At 45.8% G+C, this 18,897-nt stretch overlaps 1 protein-coding gene across 1 annotated transcript in view; it reads right to left on the minus strand.

Annotated features, from left to right (window-relative positions):
• Positions 1 to 1,561: 1,561 nt before the first annotated feature.
• The window catches only part of Tpo (thyroid peroxidase), an 80,344-nt gene continuing 63,008 nt past the window's right edge, over positions 1,562 to 18,897 (minus strand). Inside the window, exons 17-20 of the mRNA XM_042054540.1 lie at positions 13,167 to 13,298; positions 11,096 to 11,195; positions 9,351 to 9,483; positions 1,562 to 1,600 (exon numbers count right to left, since the gene is read on the minus strand). Coding sequence (XP_041910474.1) covers positions 1,562 to 1,600; positions 9,351 to 9,483; positions 11,096 to 11,195; positions 13,167 to 13,298 — 404 coding nt within the window. The remainder of the gene's footprint in view (positions 1,601 to 9,350; positions 9,484 to 11,095; positions 11,196 to 13,166; positions 13,299 to 18,897) is intronic.

Raw genomic sequence — 18,897 nt, forward strand, 5'->3', positions numbered from 1 at the left:
AGTGTGTGAGGGACAATATATGATTTAAGCAGAAAGAGTATTTCTTTTGTGAAATTGCACGCCCCTGTGTTTGGGGCATAGATGTTAACAATTGAAATGCCATCTTGGTGGATTTTTTTCCTTTGAGTGTGTAGATGTAGTGTTGTTCCCTGACTCTTCCGATTAGTTTTTTTTGAAATCTATTTCATTAGATATTAAATGGCTTCACCAGCTTGCTTCATAGGTTTTCTGATGTCTCCACTGCCTTCCTGTCCTCCTGTTGGCCACCTTTCTCCCTCTTTTCTTCCCTCTCATGACCCTCTTTCCACATGCACACAGTTATGAGAGAAAAAAATGTGCTGTCTCTCAGATCTGACTTATTTTGGTTAACGTGATAATTTCTGATTCTATCCCTTTTCTAATTCTGTCCCTTTTCCTGTACAAAGGTCAGGATGTCAGTTTTCTTTAAGGCTGGATAAAGTCTTCTCGTGTATGGATACATTTTCTTTGTCTGCTGGTGAATACTTAGGTCGGTTCCATTTCTGGGCTCTTTCGAACAGGACAACGATAAACATGGCTGTGCAGGTATCTTTGTGGTCTGCTGACTTCCGTCCTTCATATACATGCTCAGGAGTGGTATGGTTGGGTCACAAGGTAATTCTAGTTGTGTTTTTTCGAGAACCTGCCCCAGTACCATCAACAGTGGCTGCACCCACTTTACAGTTAGGTGGTGGAGCCCTTATGAGCTAAACCTAATGGGAAGGACATCGGACACAGGCCCTGAAAGCAGACCGTGGGTCTCCTGCCTCTTCCCTCGTTTTTACATGTTGTGTTTCAGTCTCGAGTTGAGCAGCTTTGCTGCACTATGCGACCCCACCACGCACAGTGTTCTGTCTTACCATGGCCAAAGCTATGTGACCCAGTAGTCATGGACCAAAACATCCAGAATCAGGAGCAAAAATGAAGCTTTTTTTTCTCTATAACTTTACCAGGCCACACATGGTACAGCAGTGCAGAGAGCAAGAGGACACAGAGGAGTTAAAGATGGAGACTGGTGGCAATGTGAAAGCTAAGATGGTTGCAGTGAAAGCGTGTTTCCATGGCTCATAAACACATTACTACATGGAATATGTTTTTCATGCAAACCCAGAAGGGGAAGATATTTGGCCAGACCAGGATAAGGTTGTGGCATTTATTCATCTGTGACTTGTATGGGCTAGAACGTAACGAGAAAACTGAGCGTATTTGGAGGAGCGTCTTGGTGGTTCTGAATGAACATAACACTGTCTTGAAGGATCTGGAGTCTACACCAGCTTCTCCCAATCCAGCCTTTCAGCCATGTGATACTCTCAGTCTTCCACCCACTCATCCATTAGCGCCAATGTGTAAAAGTCATTAGCGAGGCCTGGCCTGGCCTGCTTCCATGGAAAAAAATGTGAGCTAGATGTTATCACAGCCTAGGGCTGTCCACGAGATTAACCATCCTCTTCCTCAAGCCTATGACTCCAACATGTTTCACGTTTTCTCCAAGCAGCTCGAGACCCGCCTTTGCCAGTGCCTGGCTCCAAAATGGTGAGGACTTCTACTCACACAGGAGGACCCGGGATCCATAGGCAGGTTCCTGCTGGAGAGAAGGCGTGGTGAGCAATGTCCCCATTACCATTGCCTCTGACATTTCAGGTGCCAATCAAGCCATGGAACTGTGAATTTAAACTCAAAGGTACCACTGCATTTAGCTAAGCAAAGCCCTCATTTCAAGCAGGGGGAGCCCCAGGAGGCAGGCTCAGCCACATTCAGGTTTGCTGTGGCCCTACTCACCTTACAGGTGCACCCAGCAGTGACTATTAGGGTGAAGATGGTCATTCCTGGCAGGCCCCTCATGTGATAGGTGACTTTCAATTAAAACATGTGGGAGCTGGCTCTCACCCACCACCGTGTGAGTCCTGGCAATCAAACCTGGGTCCTTAGGCATGGTAGCAAGTGCCTTTACATGTTGAGACATGTCTCTGGCCCTACATTTTACTTTTAATTGGAAGATAACATATTTGTATGTGTAAGCCTTGATGTGGCTTTCATATGTGCTGGAATTGTGGAATAAGTATGTCAAACTAATTAACCCACCACCCCATTCTATAAGTTTTCTCGTAGTAAGAACATTGTGTACACCAGTTTTTTTTAAACAACTGAGACAAAGTGTTGTAGTCACAATCTGGGGAGCAGCCCTCCTGTCCAACAGAAGCTTTACCCTCCCATCCTGCATCTCCTGAGATTCACCCATCTCGGATGCTGGGTACCATCATTTGCTCTGTGTTTAGGAACTCAAGTGAAACCTATGTCATACATGACTTATAAATACAACACCACCTGGGTGCACCTAAGGTAAAAAACCAAATTTATACGGATTTTCCCCTGCAGGTTACAACCTTACTTTGCTTCCTTTTTATTCCGGTGCGTCTATGTCTGGGTGGCTGCAGAGGCTGTAAGAGAGCATCGGGTCTCCTGGAGCTAGAGTGGCAGGCGTTTGTGAGCAGCTTCACATCCACGAGTGGGATTGCAGTCTGCTGCTCTGGGAGAACAAGCACTCTTAGCCCCTAAGCTGCCTCTCCAGCCCCAGAGCCATTTTATTTAAAAACTGTTTTTTTTTCTTCTTTATTTCCACCAAGTCCTAACTCGGGCAATATTGAAGCAGATGCTAAAGTGTCCTCCTGTAGTCTTTTCCTCTGGGTTTACTGTATAACGTAGGGGTTTTAGCACCAGATGTATAAAGCGAGGACCTGGCTGCTCCAAGGTATGGTTGAGAGGAGGTTTTTGCTGTAGATATGAGGGAGAGCACAGAGCAGGAAGAGAACATAGTAGACTAACATGGGCAGTAGAAGGAACCAGGCCATGGGGTTGGGGTGGAAGAGGATGACCAAGAGGGCGCTAATGGCAGGGTTTTATAGGAGCTGGAGAAGTTTAGGGGAGGATGGGAAAGAACAGCTAGGATGCCAGCGTGGACTCTGTAATAGGTACGTGCTATGCTGAGAAAACCTGGAGGCCAGCACACACTTGGGTATGCTAACAGGCACCACAGTGAGCCATTTGTCCTGGGGTTTCTTTTGGACATGACATTCTAGCCTTTCTTGTTGATGATAAAGGGTGAGGTAATCTCTTCTGTAACTGCTTCTTAGCTAAAATTAAGGTGCTGCTGTCAGGACCCAGGAAGGCTGGACTACTACTCAAAGGTCAGGAAGGAAGAGGAGAGTAAAGGCTGGGGGACATCTGTTTTGCTTGCTACCCAGGTTCTGCAGGACCCCCTGGGGCTAGTACAGTGCTGATTCAGAATTCCTCAGAAACATCTAGTTTATATTGCTTTCAGCAAGTCTGGAGTTTGCTGGTTCTGATATGGAGGAGTGTGCAGTCTTCAGTTGACTGGAAATCTGCTGGGACAGACAGAAGGTAAAGCTAAGGATCTTAGGGGGAAATAAAACTTCCAGGCCTATGGTCCTGATAGTTGGTGTGGAAGTGTCAGGTCCCAAGAAATTCCTTTTCCCAAAGTCTGGCATTTAGACAAAAGCCAGTATTCTCTCAGGAATTTGAGAAGCTAGTTCCCACTTTTATCTCTGGCAAAAGGGACACATGGCTCTCCATTAACATATACCTATAGTGCCTATCAGTATATCTTCATCCTTGCTAACCTCCAAGCTGCCTCAGTCCCTGCTCACAAGCATTTGCTAAAGCCTCATTGGTTCCCTTTCCCTCGGGTATCTATTCTTTTATATCCCTGAAGTTTTTTTTCCTGTTGCTTCTCCAAGGTGTGATGCTCATCACACAGATGATTCATATTTAGTGGGGGCAGAGGTAGTTCCCCGGATGGACCCCCACTGGAATTACCAGGTTAATGCTGAGAATGAGTCCCCTAGCAGGATAGCCTGAGATGAAATGATTATTTGCCTCCTGGATGGTCTCCCATGAGGTATTTCATTTTGATAAACAGAGAGGGCAGCCAGAGGCTGGTTGAAAATCCTCACCCTGTTTACAATACACAAAGCTATATCCTAATTCTCAAGAGGGCATGCTTGACTTCAACTCTCACTTCATCTCCTTGTTAGCTTCTGATATTAAAAAAAAAAGTTAAAAGGCTGGACATTGTTCTTCAGTCCTCTACAGAGATCTGTTGAATATAACATTTAAGATGTTTAATAGATGTGGGGAGCAGGAAAAGACAGATAAAGCTTCCTGTGATAGAAGTACTAGCTTCTAGAGGCAGCCTCAGGTCTCCTCCAAAGAAGAGAATGGATATAGATAGAAGTTTCGGTCCTGCAGCTGTTCAGTCCCAAAGAAACACACAGAGGCGCATATTAATTATATAAACTGCTTGTCCTGTTAACTCAGGCTTATTATTAACTAGCTCTGATACAAGCATTATGGGTTAATTTTAAGTCCTATGTTTAGCCAGGTGGCTTGGTACCTTTTCTCAGTTAGGCATTCTCATCTTGCTTCCTCTGCATCTGGCTGGTGACTACATTTCTGCCTTTCCTCCCTCCAGAATTCTCCTAGTCTGGTCACCCCATCTATAGAACCTGCCTGGCTACTGGCCAATCAGCATTTTATTAAACCAATACCAGCAACAAATCTTTACAGTGTACAAGAGCCATTATCCCACAGCAGATGAAGGCACAAATGAACTCCACCTGGAGCTTGCTTTAAAGAAGCCAAGTTGACCCCTGGGTAAAACACTTCACTTTACTTCACCTGTCTCAAGGACCCTGCCTAAACTTTGGACACTTTGACTGTACCTCTTTGCCTCACTAAGGTAGGCCAGTCTCCCAAGTTTCTTCTACACAGGAACATACCTTGGATCTTCTGGACCTAATGGCTGAAAAACTAACACTGCCCTGGGACCTCCGTCTCCAAAAAGAATTATCAAGATGACTATGGAGGAGCCTAGGGTAATTGTCCAGGTAGTGGGTAAGTCTATGTCATTCTTAATTGATTCAGGAGCTAGTTGGTCTTTACTTCCTGTTACTTTGGTGACACCTATTTTTTCTCAGATCTTCTGTGGTGAGTGTTGATACTCTACCACCCTACATAGAGCTATGGGTCCTCTCCTCTGTCCTCTCTGGGGTCACCTGATAGCTCACTCCTTCCTCATCACATTATTGGGCAGAGATACCATGGTTCAGTCATACTTTCCCTTTTCAAACATCTCCCTCTGGAATTTCCCCCTCCTTCTAGCCCACTCATTCACGGGCTGACACTGGTACTTCACCCTACCCCCTATCAGACCAAGAGTATGGGATTCTTCCTCTCCCTCAGTGGCCTCCGATACTCCTCCTGGATCCTACTTCCTACCCCTGTCACTTTCAGTACCACATTTTTCTAAAACACAGACAGGTTTTAGGGCTTAAAGCCTATCATACAGCTCTTTTTTGATAAAGGTGTTCTCAAGAGCCCTCACTCACCCCATAGCACCCCATCCTGCCTATAGTAAAGCCTGATGGTTCTTACCACTTAGTCCAGGACCTCAGGATTATTAATATAGCAGGAGTTTCTACAACCCTTATATTCTACTCTCTCAGATTCCATTTATCTCCCATATTATAGTTCGAGACCTTAAGGATGCTTTCTTCACCATTCCTTCCACTCCCCCACCCCAGATTCCCACAATCTCTTTGTTTTCACCTGGTAGGATCCTGACACCAGTACAGCATCCCAGCTTCCTTGGATGGTCCTCTCCCAGGGGTTTTAAGACAGCCCAGATGGTTTCAACCAAACTCTAGCCACTAAAGACCTGCCCCCAAACCACCTAATATGTTCAATATGTTGATGACCTTTTACTATGCAGCCCCTCACTCTCACATGTCACAACATTTTGTCCATCTTTTCAATATTCTAGGAAAAAAGGATACACCGAGTCTCCCTTATAAAGCTCAACTTTCTGTCTCTCAGGTCAAGCGTCTAGGTTTTCTGCTATCCCCTAATAGACATGACTTACTCTTGATCACAGACAGTACCTGCAGACCTTCCAACCACCGAGGAAGAGATTTGAGTGATCCTTTGGCCTGACAGGGAAACTTAGAACCTGATTTTTAACTTTACTCTTCTTGGTCTTCCCTCTATGAAGCAGCTAGGGACATCAACAGCGTCTCTGGATCCCTTTAAACCTGTCATGCCTCTGAGTTGCAAACTCCTACGGGCTGTGCTTCTCCCTGACCTTGGCAAACCCTTTATCCTGTGTTCTTCTGAAAAACAGGGAATGGCCTGTGAGTTTTGGGACAAATGAGAGGACCCACCTTTGGCCCTATTGCCTGCTTTTCTAAACAGCTGGCTGCAGCAGCTTCCCTACTGGAGCAGGAGGCTTCTAAGCTCACCTTTGGCTTCCCTCTCTCTGCCTCTTACCATACCAGCTCAAGGATCTCCTGTCACACAGGAGTCTCTCCACTCTGTCCCCTTCTTAGCTCCAGATGTTTCATGTCACCTTCCTAGAAAGTCCTAATACCTCATTTGGCTCCTGCCCTCCATTTAACACTGCTACTTCCCTTCCCATGTCACAACCCTCATCCGTTCCTGCCTAGAGTTACTTGATACCATTACTTATAGAAATCCACTACTCCTGTTTCCTCTCTGTCACATCCTGACTGTACTTGGTTTATAGATGGAAGCTCATCTCTCCACTCCACTGTTTTCTACCAAGCAGGTTATGCTATGGTCTCCTCTGACCCGGTTGTAGTACCTTCCTCTTTACACCAGGCATGACTTCTCAGAAGACAGAGCTCTTCGCCATCACTAGTGACCTCAACTTGCACGAGACAAAACCATCAATATATACAGAGATTCTAAGTATGATTTCCTTATTCTACATTACTATGCTTCCATTCAGGAGGAAAAAGGTTATCTCACAACAAAGAGGCACATATATTACCAATGGGACATTAATCCTAAAACTGCGAGAAGCCTCTTATCTTTCCAAGAAGACAGCAGTTTATTCACTACTGGGGGCACCAGGTCCCTTTTAATGATATAGCCTTGGGAAATGCTTTGCTAACAAGACTGCTAAAGAGACCAGCCAACATTCTTATTCTCCCAAACTTAATCTCTACCTAGTGTAAGTACCAATGACAGGCACTCCAAGTTATGAAGTAGTCATGAATCCTCAGGGTTGGCTTCTTCTACAGTACAGGTACTATTTTCTGGACCTCAAGCAAAGTCCTTTCTGACAGATGTTAACTACTCTTTTCACACTGGGTCTCTATTTCTCTGATTCCTCCAACTCTTCTTCTGTCTCTTCTTAAGGCGACCACCCTAGGATTTTCCACCTGCACTCAAATCTCCCAACAGGGGTCCTTGCAACCCTCTCCTTTCAACCCAACCACAGGGGTGAGGGACAGTCTTCTAGGGGAGGCTGGGAAAGACTCACACACATGCCCCCTAACAAAACACACAAATATCTTATTATGGTAGACAGTTTCTCAGGAGGGGTCAAAGCTTTCCCTACTATAGCTGAGACAGCAGAAGTGGTTCCCACCTCATAAATGGTATCTTATCCAGATTTGGACTTACTAGATCCATACAATCAGATAATGGCCTAGCATTCATTTCTAAAGTCAGTCAGTCTTGGGGGGGGACTTAAGGGTACAGTGTCACCTCCATATTCTCTACCAATCCTAGACCAAGACATAACTCCCTGAAGCTTATGTGAATGTAACTTGACAAAAGGACTGAAAATTTTAGATACATTACCATTACCATTGGTTGCAATCTACACAGAAATCCACACTGTAAATGCCTGTAAACAGCTGGAATAGACCGTCTTGGTTTGAAGAATATGGATGGAAAAAAATGTTTTCAGCATGGTGAGAAGCATTTTCAAGTCTTTGTAACCAAAGGAAATTAAAAAACTTTGTAGTTAGTGCCTCACCAGAGCTAGATTTAAGAGGTTATCGGAACTCAGTTGATTAATGTTTTAACTCTGAACTTTTGAAGTCCTCACGTAACAACAGCATAGTGTAAGGGAACGGGATTTGAAACAACTCTCACTCTTCACATACCCTAAAATCACTTTCTTAGACCCGCACAACTTACTTAAGCTTTCGCATCCTGGTACCTTTCCTAGACCTGCATGACTTACGCAAATTTCAACCCTTTTTTCTTTCCATCCAATCATTTACCATGAGATGCAGGTGGTTGGTTGCTAAGACCTGTCACTGCAAATTTAGTTTCTTTAAAAAAAGAAAAGATAAAAAGTTACATGGAAACCTGATTTGTAAGTTTGTCCTTTGCAGTGTGAGGTGAGAGGAGCATCCTGGCACATAGTCATAGTAGACAAAGCAGACAGCTCTGGGGTGATGCTTACCCAGTAGAGGGGAGATGTGTGCTTAGAGAAAGTGCATGAGAAAACAGGGAAAGACTTTTAGAAAAAGTGACGATTTCAGGAGAGCAGCTGTTCTCAGCCTGTGGATTGTGACCCTTTGGAGGTCGCATATCAGATATTTACAACTCATAACAGTAGCAAAATTACAGCCATGAAGTAGCAATGAAATAATTTTTCATTTGGAGGCCACTATACTATGTGGGACTGCATTAAAAGGTCACAGCATTAGGAAGGTTGAGAACCATTGCAATAGATTAAGAAGGGTACGTTGTCTTAGTAGAGAGATGCCAACATGGTGGGCACCTAGGAGGGCATGGACGTCTCCAGGAGCCGGAGAGAATGAGAAGACACTTATGGACAAGTAGTATGGACAATGGTTAGAAGTGGCTGAGCCACTCGGAAGCAGGCTCATGCTTGTCCCTCCTGGGTTTCAGCACCAGATGTATAAAGTGAGGACATGGCCATGCCAAAGTGTGGTTGAGGGAGGGAGGACAGGCAGAGGCATCTGGAAGAGTCCAGAACATAGAGAGAAAGTTGTAGACCAAACATGGTCAGTAGACTAAACTGAGGTATGAATGGAGAAAGAGGACCAAGAGGGCACCTGGCTGCAATGGCGGGATTATATAGGAATGAGAAACTGGGAGGAGTTTAGGGGATGGAGTGAGAAGAGCTAGCATGCAAGCAGGGACTTTGTAGAGGGTACTTGCTACACTGAGAGAGCCTGGAGGCCAGCAGGCACTTTAATGTGCTAAAAGGCAACATAGCCATTTATCTCAGAGTTTCTTTTGGATCTGATAGTTACTAATTCTAACTCACATGTACATTTTAAAAAGTAGGTTCAGCTTCTGACAAATTATCAGCCTTTTATAATTAGTGCGAGAAAGAAACCCAGTAAGAGGGAAGTGCAGAACAGAACAGAGGTCCATATTAAATAGCTTTATGGAGGGTACCTGTGTAGAGCTACAGAAACAGCTGATAGTCATAGTTACATTTCTGGGATTGGGGAGACATACACTACCTGTCCGGTGTCTTGAGTTGCAGCCTTGTGTGGCAAAATTCCTCTCTCCTGACTGTTCTTTAATCCTGACTGGGTGGTCACTCTTGCATTTCCCTCTGTGATCAGCAATGTGGATTTCCTATCAGAATATGTCCTGTGGATAAATATACATCTAGTCATTGTTATCAGAACTTAGAAGACCACTCCAGGCCTACATACATCCTGCTCCATGGTAGCTGCACACGGTCATGGAAACAGTAACCCCCTCTCTGGATTTAAAGTCAGGGAATTCACTCAGGGGACCACAGAGAATGTCTTCCTCTATGGCCTCTTGCAGGTCACTAATTGGTAGCCTATGACTCCAGAGGAGTGGAGAGGGGCCTGCGGTTTTTTGCACTGTCAGGAGGAACCCCCAGGGCACAGTGGCTAGAAAAGCCATTCCTCATATTACGTCAAAGCTGCATCCATGCCTGACCCTGCCTCTTTAATTTATCATGTTTTATTTAAAGTCTTTTTATTTGTTTCTTTTTTTTTTTTTTAAGACATGGTTTCACCGTGTAACCCTGGTTGTCCTAGAACTGACTTTGTAACCAGACTGGGATGGAAGTCACGCTCCACCACTGCCTGGCTCATGTTTTGTTTTAATTATTAAAAAATGTGTTAATCAAATTGCAATGTCTATAAGGAGGAATCAAATTGTAAAGCAGACATTTGCTACTCACTGCTCATATTCTTTTAAATGGCCTGCCAGGTTTGGTGCAGGCTTATAAGCTGTCCTGCAGACACGCTAAATTACATTACTGTCACGTTGCACAGCCTACCAACCACGGCTCTCCACTCTCATGTGCATGCAAGTGGTCATGTGACATCTGAAGGCGAGCCATGTTTTCTTCTACCCACGTACCGTGGGCTGCCTCTGTCCATACATTTCCCTCCAGTGGAGATTCTGTCATGGCGCAATTCTTCTAGCTCTCTTATAACAACACAATGACAGGTTTCTGTGAGACTGGGGACTGTGGTTGAAAGAAATGCCTTTCAAAGAAAATAAAGTGGGAAGTAGTCGTGGACTCTGGAGCCCTGAAACAGGCTGCCAAGCACCACTTAGTATGTAAATATCTTCACCTGGGGTAATCAGGATGCGTAAACTGTGGTTAACTGTGTGCTCAGGAAAGGAGGCTACTAATAGGGAAGGGAAAGAATGTGGGGAGGAGGAGAAAACTTGACCTAATGAAGGGTGGACCTTGATAAGCTGGTGGTCACCATGGCCAGAGACTTGGGATACTTGTGAGCTGCTTAGTCAAAGATTCTCCCATAATGCCTAAGTTTCCTGGGAATACCTACATGATGCTCTACACAGTATAGATGTGTCCCTGACCCCCGCCTTGTGCCATTATTTGAGTGTGTGTGTGTGTGTGTCGGGGGGACTAATGTTGCTTACTCGGACACCACAGCTGCATCCTGACTGGTTCCCAGGACACTCTGTAGAGCCCTACCACAATGGTTGGTGGGTAGTAACTGCCTTAGCTGTCCGTCTCTTCACATGCCATTATGTGTGTGGACTGGGTCCTTCACACTACATCAGGCCAGCTCTTTTCTGGCCCTATATCACCCGCCCCACCTTTATTATCTAATTTACATCTGGCAGTGGTCTGTGATAAGTAGGATCTGGGTTTCAACCGCCCTGGTAATAAAGAATCATTGGGAAGAGCCATACCCAGAGGAAAGGAAATGCCCTCTATAGGAAATGAGCAGAAGGAGGGACTTACCACCTGCAAATTACAGTCCAGGTGAGACCGGCCAAACCACCCACGAGGAGTGCACCTAGTGCAATGGAGACCCAGGATGCCCGAGAGAGCCTGCCAGAATCTGTACAAGAGGACATGAGTCAGCAGATCCAGCCAGCATGGCTACAGGTTTTCACTTGACTGGCTCTTAGCAGAACTCATGGAGGAAAAGACTTTTAGATACTATGTTCTTCCCTGAGTGAATTGGGTATGGGGAGAGGGTCAGGTCTAGTGACTGCCACAGTCAGGCTGGGATGGGGATGAGGATGCCCTTCCTTTCCCATCTTGGAGGGCAGACAGTGAGTTTCCTGAGGGAGCTGTGTAAGGCTACTAAAGGAATCAGATGGGACAGACAGTGGGCACACAGCAGCTGTATGAACCATGACTCAGATGGGAGAGGAGAGTGGGCACACAGCAGCTGTATGAAGACCATGACACAGCCCTGGAACTAGTCATATGCCCTTGGAATTTGCAAAGACTGAGATTCAGCTGGGGTCCAGGAAGGCAGACTGAGCCCTCTGTGCAGTTAGAACTTTAGGGAGATCTAGGGACAAATGGCAAATTTACCAGTGATCTTTCCAACAAAGAGATAAATTGAGCCACTCACCGGGAATTAGAAAGCAAAGGGCTGACCCCTTGGGCCAGTCTAGCCAGGACTCTGAGCAGGTGCTGCTCTCACACCTTTTGTGTTCCTACCAAGTTCTGAGCCCACTGACTTCCTGAGAAGTCAGTCTGTGGCCAGAGACCTTTGCTCAAAGTCCCTGCTATCACAACCTTGCTATTGGCTCCTCTGCCAGCTGTTCATCGCTAGCTCCTGGATTTGTGAGGACTCCTCCAGCAGAGAACTAGTTTTTAAATGCCACATACTGTATGTACTGTCTCCATCTCTGGAAAAGGTGTCGCGCCCCTAAAGCTAGGAGGACTAGTCCCAGCAAGAGGCTGTAAGGGGGCTGGGTCAGCGCTGGCTAGGGATGATGCTGAGTGAGAGAGAGGAAGCATTGAGGCCTTGGCAGCCTTGTGTGATTAGACTGGCTTTCCAGCTGCTCTCTCTCTAGAGAATGTGAAAATCTCTCAGGGTCTGACCTTGAAAGCTGGAGACATTGGTATTTCTTACAGCTGACCCCTGAGGTTAACATTTGGCAGTCTGTTATGTGAAAAGTCTTTTAATGGCCCTCATGTTTCTTCCTGAGGAACTGCCTTATGAAGACCTCACTACCCTCTCCCAACATGGAACTGGCCTCCTATGAGGCCACTTATTGTGCCTCTGCCCGCGCATGACTGTAGAGTCTCCAGGCTTGGCTTGTGCACCCTGCTCAACTCCAGGCTCAGCCCTATGAATCCTTGGTGCAGGGTGGGAAACCCTTAACACGTTTTCCACTCCAGAATGACTTGAAGATCAATTTCAGACTTTAAGACCTCGGTGCCACCTTTGCAAGGGCCACTGTCCATAGTACATATTTCTGGAACATGTGCATTTTGGTGGTAAGACATTAAATGAAGAAATTCCGTCCTCCACAGTTTTCTGGCTTGAGTGCTAAGCATCCAGAGGGGAATGCTGAAGACATCCTGGGCCAGACAAACAACTACATTGCAGACAGGTGCCCTTTAGCTAACTTACAGCATCAGGAATTTTATTCTGGGCCCTTGAAGGTGTCTCACGTGATAAACAAGGTTAGCACATTTCTAAGCCTATAGCCGACTTCAGGGTCTCACGCTTCACTTTGGGAGGTTTCTTTCTGAATTAACTATCTTGGGTTTACAGCTGTAAATGCAGGTGGAAGCAGTCACAGATTCTGCTGTACACATCTCACCGCATGATTTGCATCTAAACGATGTTTCAGATACACTACTGAGAGCTGACAGGGTGCCATTCCCTGAATTCCTCCAGGTTCTCCTTGTCTACTCTCCGCTAGGCAGGGTGAACATCAGCTTGGCATCTGGGAAGATCTGGGGTACCCACTAGGAATAGAGCTAATGTTTGATGAGCTCAAAACACAGTATTTTCCTTATTTCAAAGAAACTGGCCAACAGACATTGCAAGGAAGCCACTCACCTATGCAGGTCTTCTCATCTTCACCCAGCACGTAGGGGTCTGTGCACACACACTGGAAGCTTCCCTTGGTGTTCTTGCACTTTGCAGAGGGGTGGCAAGGTGGGTGTGTCAAGTCTGCACACTCATTCACATCTACAAGAATAATGCAGTCACTAGTAGGGGGGGGAGAAGACCCTATGTCCCTAGCCCCATGTGGCAGACCCTTCCTTTCCAGGCAGTTACCACCTAGGTCCATCCTTGGTATCAAGAATGTCAGTGTCACAGCCATGCTGCCTTCATGCTCCCTATGCTTGTGCGTCAGCACCTTAGGACTGGGTCTGTGACCAGGCCTGTCTCACCAGTTCCTGTCGCTTGTGGTCCAGCTGTGTCCCTTTGGCTCTTAGTCTCTGTCTCTGACGACTCTGTCATTTACGCCTCCACTGCCTTTTTCACACGAGCATGAGCCACTGACAGTCAGCCAAACTCGCCTTTCATGTCTTGCTGTGTGAAGACTGTGACTGTCACTCTGACCATCTCTGCCACAGTGTGCAGGGCAGACTGTGCTTGCGGAAGGTAACGGATGTCAGACCTTATGCCCTTCTCTACTTCTTGATGAATTGGGGGATCATATTCTTACTTTTCCCATATGCAATTTTTTTCATGGCTGCCACGGGCATCAGCACAAGCTGAGAGCCTAAGAATAGAATCTGATTTCCTTTCTGTTCTGGAAGCCAGAAGCTTGATGAATGGAGCCCTCTACAGGCTCTTCCTTTGCCTCTTCCAGAACATCTCCAGGTGTCGTGTCTTTTAGACTCATTGTAGTCCCCAAGTCTCTCCAGCTTTCCTGCCTCAGTATCTTTCCTTATAAGAACCCTGGACCTTGAGTGAGGGCCAGTCCCAGCATCTGTAAAGATTCTATTTTCAAACAGGGCCACATCTTGAGATACCGAGGCTTAGGACTTGAACTTAGCTTTCTTTGGGACAACAGTCAACCTCAGACTCAACATGGTCAGTTGGTTCTAAGCAGAAGTCACTCCAGTGAGTTTGGGATCATGTGCACTCTGAGCTTCCTTGCAGAGGGTTAACCCCGAGGAGTGTGCTGCAAGTCTACCCTGAGAGGAGACTGGTACTCCCTACAAAGGAGAAAACATGTGGAGGTGGGCCACCTTATTAGAACTCTAGTGCCACCTGTATGGAGGGCCAAGGCGTTGTGTGTCTGATAAGATGGTGGTATTTCTCAAGAGCAGTAGGTTGGGTACTCAGGTCACGATGGAAATATCTCCACAGATTCATCTGACCCTGGAAGCAGACAGAAATATCTGCACCCATCTCTTACACACATGTTGTGTAACAATTATGAAAAGCTACAGATAAGCAGCTTCTATCTACTGGAACCCACAGCTTGAACAGGATTCATCATACACAACAACTGGATTTTCCTCTCAGTTTTACATGGGTGGTGTATTAGTTACTTTTTCTATGATGAAACACTATAACCAAGGTAACTTACAGAAGGAAGGTTTGGGGCTGGTTATCATTTTAGAGGGATAACAGTCTATCACCATCATGGCAGGGAAGCATGCCAGCAGGCAGTCATGGGGGCTGTAACAATCGAGAGCTCACACATTATACCACAAGCCACCAGAAGACAACTTGGAATGGTGCAGAGTTTTGAACTCTCAAAGCTCACTCACAGTAACACATTCCAACAAGACCACACCTCATGAACCTCCCCAAACTATGAAACCAACTGGGGACCAAATTCTCAAAAGCCTAAGACTACGGGAGGCATCTCATTCAAACTACTACATTCCACTCCATGGCTGCCATAGGGTCATAGGGTCACGGCCAAATCTTAATGCAGAATACATTTCATCTAGCTCCAAAAGTCTCCATAGTCTTTGAGTCGTAACATGATTTAAAAGTCAAAAGTCTGTGTGTCTCTTCTGAGACTCAAGGCAATCTCTTACCTGTAAGAGACTGTGGCCACTGTAAACTCAAAAACAAAAATTGCATGCTTCCAACATGTGATGACACAGAACATAAGAACATACATTGCCCTTCTAGAAGGGAGGGATGGTAATATAGTGAGAAAATAATAGACCAGAGCGAGACTAAAACCCAAGATGGAAAATACCAAATCCCATAGCTCCATGTTTGATGTCAAAAGGCCCTTCCAACTTTGCTGCCCACAAGCTCTGCTCCATCCCAAGCTATTTCCATGCCCTGTGTGCATTTCTCTTTGGCAGATACTCATGGCTCTGACATCTGAAACATCTCGGTGTCTTTACTGAAACACACGCTTTATTTTTACAGTTTCATGCAATGGCCTCTCAGGGACTCTTGCTTTCTCAAGGACCTTTGTGCAGGAACTCCCCTGCCATAGACTGCCTGACCTCAACAGCCCTCAGAGACTGTGTCCATGACCTATTTACTCCCCACATCTTACATTACTCTGAAGCCAGCATCATGTAGGTGGGACTGCCACGTTCAGCCACTAGTCTGAGATGAACCCTTGAACTCTTGAGCCACATATGGAGCAGTTTTTGCTGGTTATTCCTTCCTAGGCCTCTCACTTCCACAAGCCTTCCTTTTGTTCTAACGCAGACAAGGCCTCGCCTTGTCTTCCTCTCCCTTCCGTCACAAGCCTGGGTTGCAGTATTAAGTTTCCTGGCTCTCTTTATCCCTTCAAACTATTTTGCAAAGTATTTATCTCTTCAAACTTTTGTCTTTCTCATTTTCATTGCAGACATACCTAACAGTGATTACTCATCACCATTTAATGGCATCAATATCAGGCTCTCTTAAAATCTTCAACAAATGCCATGGCTTTTAAATTCAGCCCCAGGCAAGTTTGTAAGACAAAGGCAGAACACAGTCACGACGTTGCCAAAATCTCACAATAATATCATTTTCACCTAGCATCTATTGAGACGTGCCGCAATCCACATAGCTTCCACCACTACTGCCTCCCAAGCTCCCTCCAGGGACGTCATTATGCTCCACTGCAGAATCAACCACTTTTCTAGTTCACAGTTCCAAAATCTTCCACATTTCTCCCAACACCAGTGCGATCATGTCCAACACAGCAATAGCCCACTCCCTAGTTCTAGCATATGTATTCACTTCTTTATGCTACTGTAATAAAACAATCAAGGCAGCTACAGAAGAAAGGGTCTATTTGGACTGATTCTAGAGGGTTAATACACCATCATGGTAGGGAAGCATAGCCACGGGTAGGCGTGGCAGCTGGAACAGCTGAGAGCTCACATCTTGAACCTCAAGTACCAAACAGAGAGCAAATTTCACAAGTTTGTCGCTAGTGGTACACTTTCTCCACCAAAGCTACATCCTCCTAATTCTCCCCAAGCAATACAAACAACTGGGGACCAAGCATTCAAATGCTCCAGACTCCAGGTTTAACTCATTCCAAACATCACAGCTGCATTTTAGTGCCTAAATGGGATTTGAGCAGAGAAGATAAAATAATCTCTCTGGATTTCCTATGGTCAGTAGTTCAGCTTGTTGCTCTCCCTTCTCTAGTGAGTCATATGGCTAGGCACATGGTTGGTGATCAGTGAGATGCATATTCATGTTAATGTACAACAAAAATATTTAGTCTTTCCAAAGACATGTTTTGTTTCCTTGTGAGTCCTCCTTTGGGTACATGTAGTTAGAGGTAACATTTAGTGAGAACTCCTGCACATGTACACTCGTCTGCACCTAGAATGTTTCCTCAATGCACCTTCATGAACTGCATAGAAGAACATTATAAAAAAAACAATAAGCCAGAAAACATGGCTCTTGTCATCATAAAACGAGGACTCTCTCCCTTCCTTCTTCCCCTCTTGCTCTGCAGGGACACCTCTAGTTCTAAGGTCTCGGCCATGCAATGTTCTTTGCAAGCTCACAAAGACCTTTCTCTGTGCATCACATGCAAGTAGGTACCCTTCCTTCCAGATGGATCAGAATGGATGTTCATCAAACACGCCCACTCTGACGGTTATGTTTGTTCAGTGGTGTATCTTAGGTGAGCTCAGTTCTACAGTCCTAGCCGACCCTCCTTCATATGTTCAGCATGGTGTGCACACACTCATTGTAGAGGCACTAGGCCTTGTGTTTAATTTTATTGCACATTAATTTATTTAAATAGGCAACCCAGGAGTCGGATTCCATGACCATTCTCACTGTCCATTGGTCGGGTTGGAGGCAGGCACAAGCTGAGTGACCTCAAAGGGCAGAGTAATTAGTTGCTGAAAGCTATTCAATTGGGAAGCTGCTGAGTTACTATACGGAGGAACGAGGCCACGGTCAGTGCTGTTCAATGGTTTTCTCACCCTTCACACGCTGGGCCTTTGCAGTGACATATAAACCATGCCAATCTGATCTCAGAGTGGTTGGCACTGAAAGGCTGCTGGTCTGAAAAGAGGATGCCATTTCTTCTTGTCACAGGGTCTACATTGTGAGCTCACTTGTTGCACATGGAGGCCATGCCACCTGAGTTTTCTACCAACAGGAGCACCTGGGCAGCTCAGAAATTAAGTTGATGGCTACTAAATCCTTGGTACCTGCTGACCATGGTACCCACACTTCCTTAACTTTGGGGAGCCAGGGACTGCTAAAGTGAAAAGTCAGGATAAAAAACAGCCAAAGGGTGTGGGCTGGGGACAGAAAAATGATTTCTAGGACAGAAAACTGTCTAGTGGGAGCAGAAGGGGTGGGCTTCTCTGAAGAGCTCAGCAGAGAGGAGCCCTGCGAAATGTCACATCTGCTCACATCCAGTACAGTCAGTGGTTGGCTCAAGTAGTCTGAGGATGGAGAATTTCCCTCAGCTAAGCTTTCCTTTGCAGTTGAAAATCCTAAAACAAATCGCCCCAGTGAGTTTGTAGAAGTTCAGGGTTTTAAACTAAATGAAGTAAGGTATATAAGAGAGCCTGGTCATTCATAAAGCAGCACTGTGCCAAACCTTAAGGGTCACGCCCTAACAAGACCCTGCCAGTGGGAAGAACAAGGAATCCTGGCCAAGTGAGCACTTCTTGTTTGTTTAGTTGCTAAGCCGAAACAGCGTGGGGGCTTTCAGGTTTGTCATAATGAAGATTAACTACAGAAGGTGACAATTCAGAGCGATCTAAGTAGCGGTTGTCAGAAACAACACCTGCATACAGATGTTGCCACTTCATAGAACAGCTGGGCTTCTGCCACTCGTTCTGTGGGCATTCTGTCTTCTGGCAGAGGATCTCTGATGGTGTTTTCAGTGATAAAGTCCTTTACCTTGTCCCCTGGCCCACTGTTGGTCATGATTAGACCCAAAAGAGAATTGGGGAGTCTGTCAGTTCCAGGCCTTCACAGCCCACTTTCTCCTTGTACAAGACCGGGAGAATGGGACTGTGTGTTCACATCCAAGTTTCCAGCCCAAGGGGTGCTTTCTGGAAAGAGCTCTCATCTCTTCCATCAGTGATGGCCTTTGGACCTATTGATGCCTGGACGGCTCACCTTGATGCTAAGTATTTTCCTAGCTCTGCTTCTTCTCTTCCTTGTCCTGCTCTCTCAGGCAACAGTTATACACTGGGGAGGACCCCATGTGACTACCTGCCACGGCGTGCATGTGGAACACAGGAGTCAGCATGGTTAGGGCTGAGACGTGGCCTTCGGTCTCTTGACTGCTCAGAGTTTAAAAGTGAAGATTATTTTAACCCTTCAAGAATGAAGCATTTTTGGATTCCAAAGGTGAAATGAAATGTCCATCTTTGTG

Source organism: Arvicola amphibius, chromosome 2, assembly GCF_903992535.2.
Source record: "Arvicola amphibius chromosome 2, mArvAmp1.2, whole genome shotgun sequence".
Lineage (NCBI taxonomy): Eukaryota > Metazoa > Chordata > Mammalia > Rodentia > Cricetidae > Arvicola > Arvicola amphibius.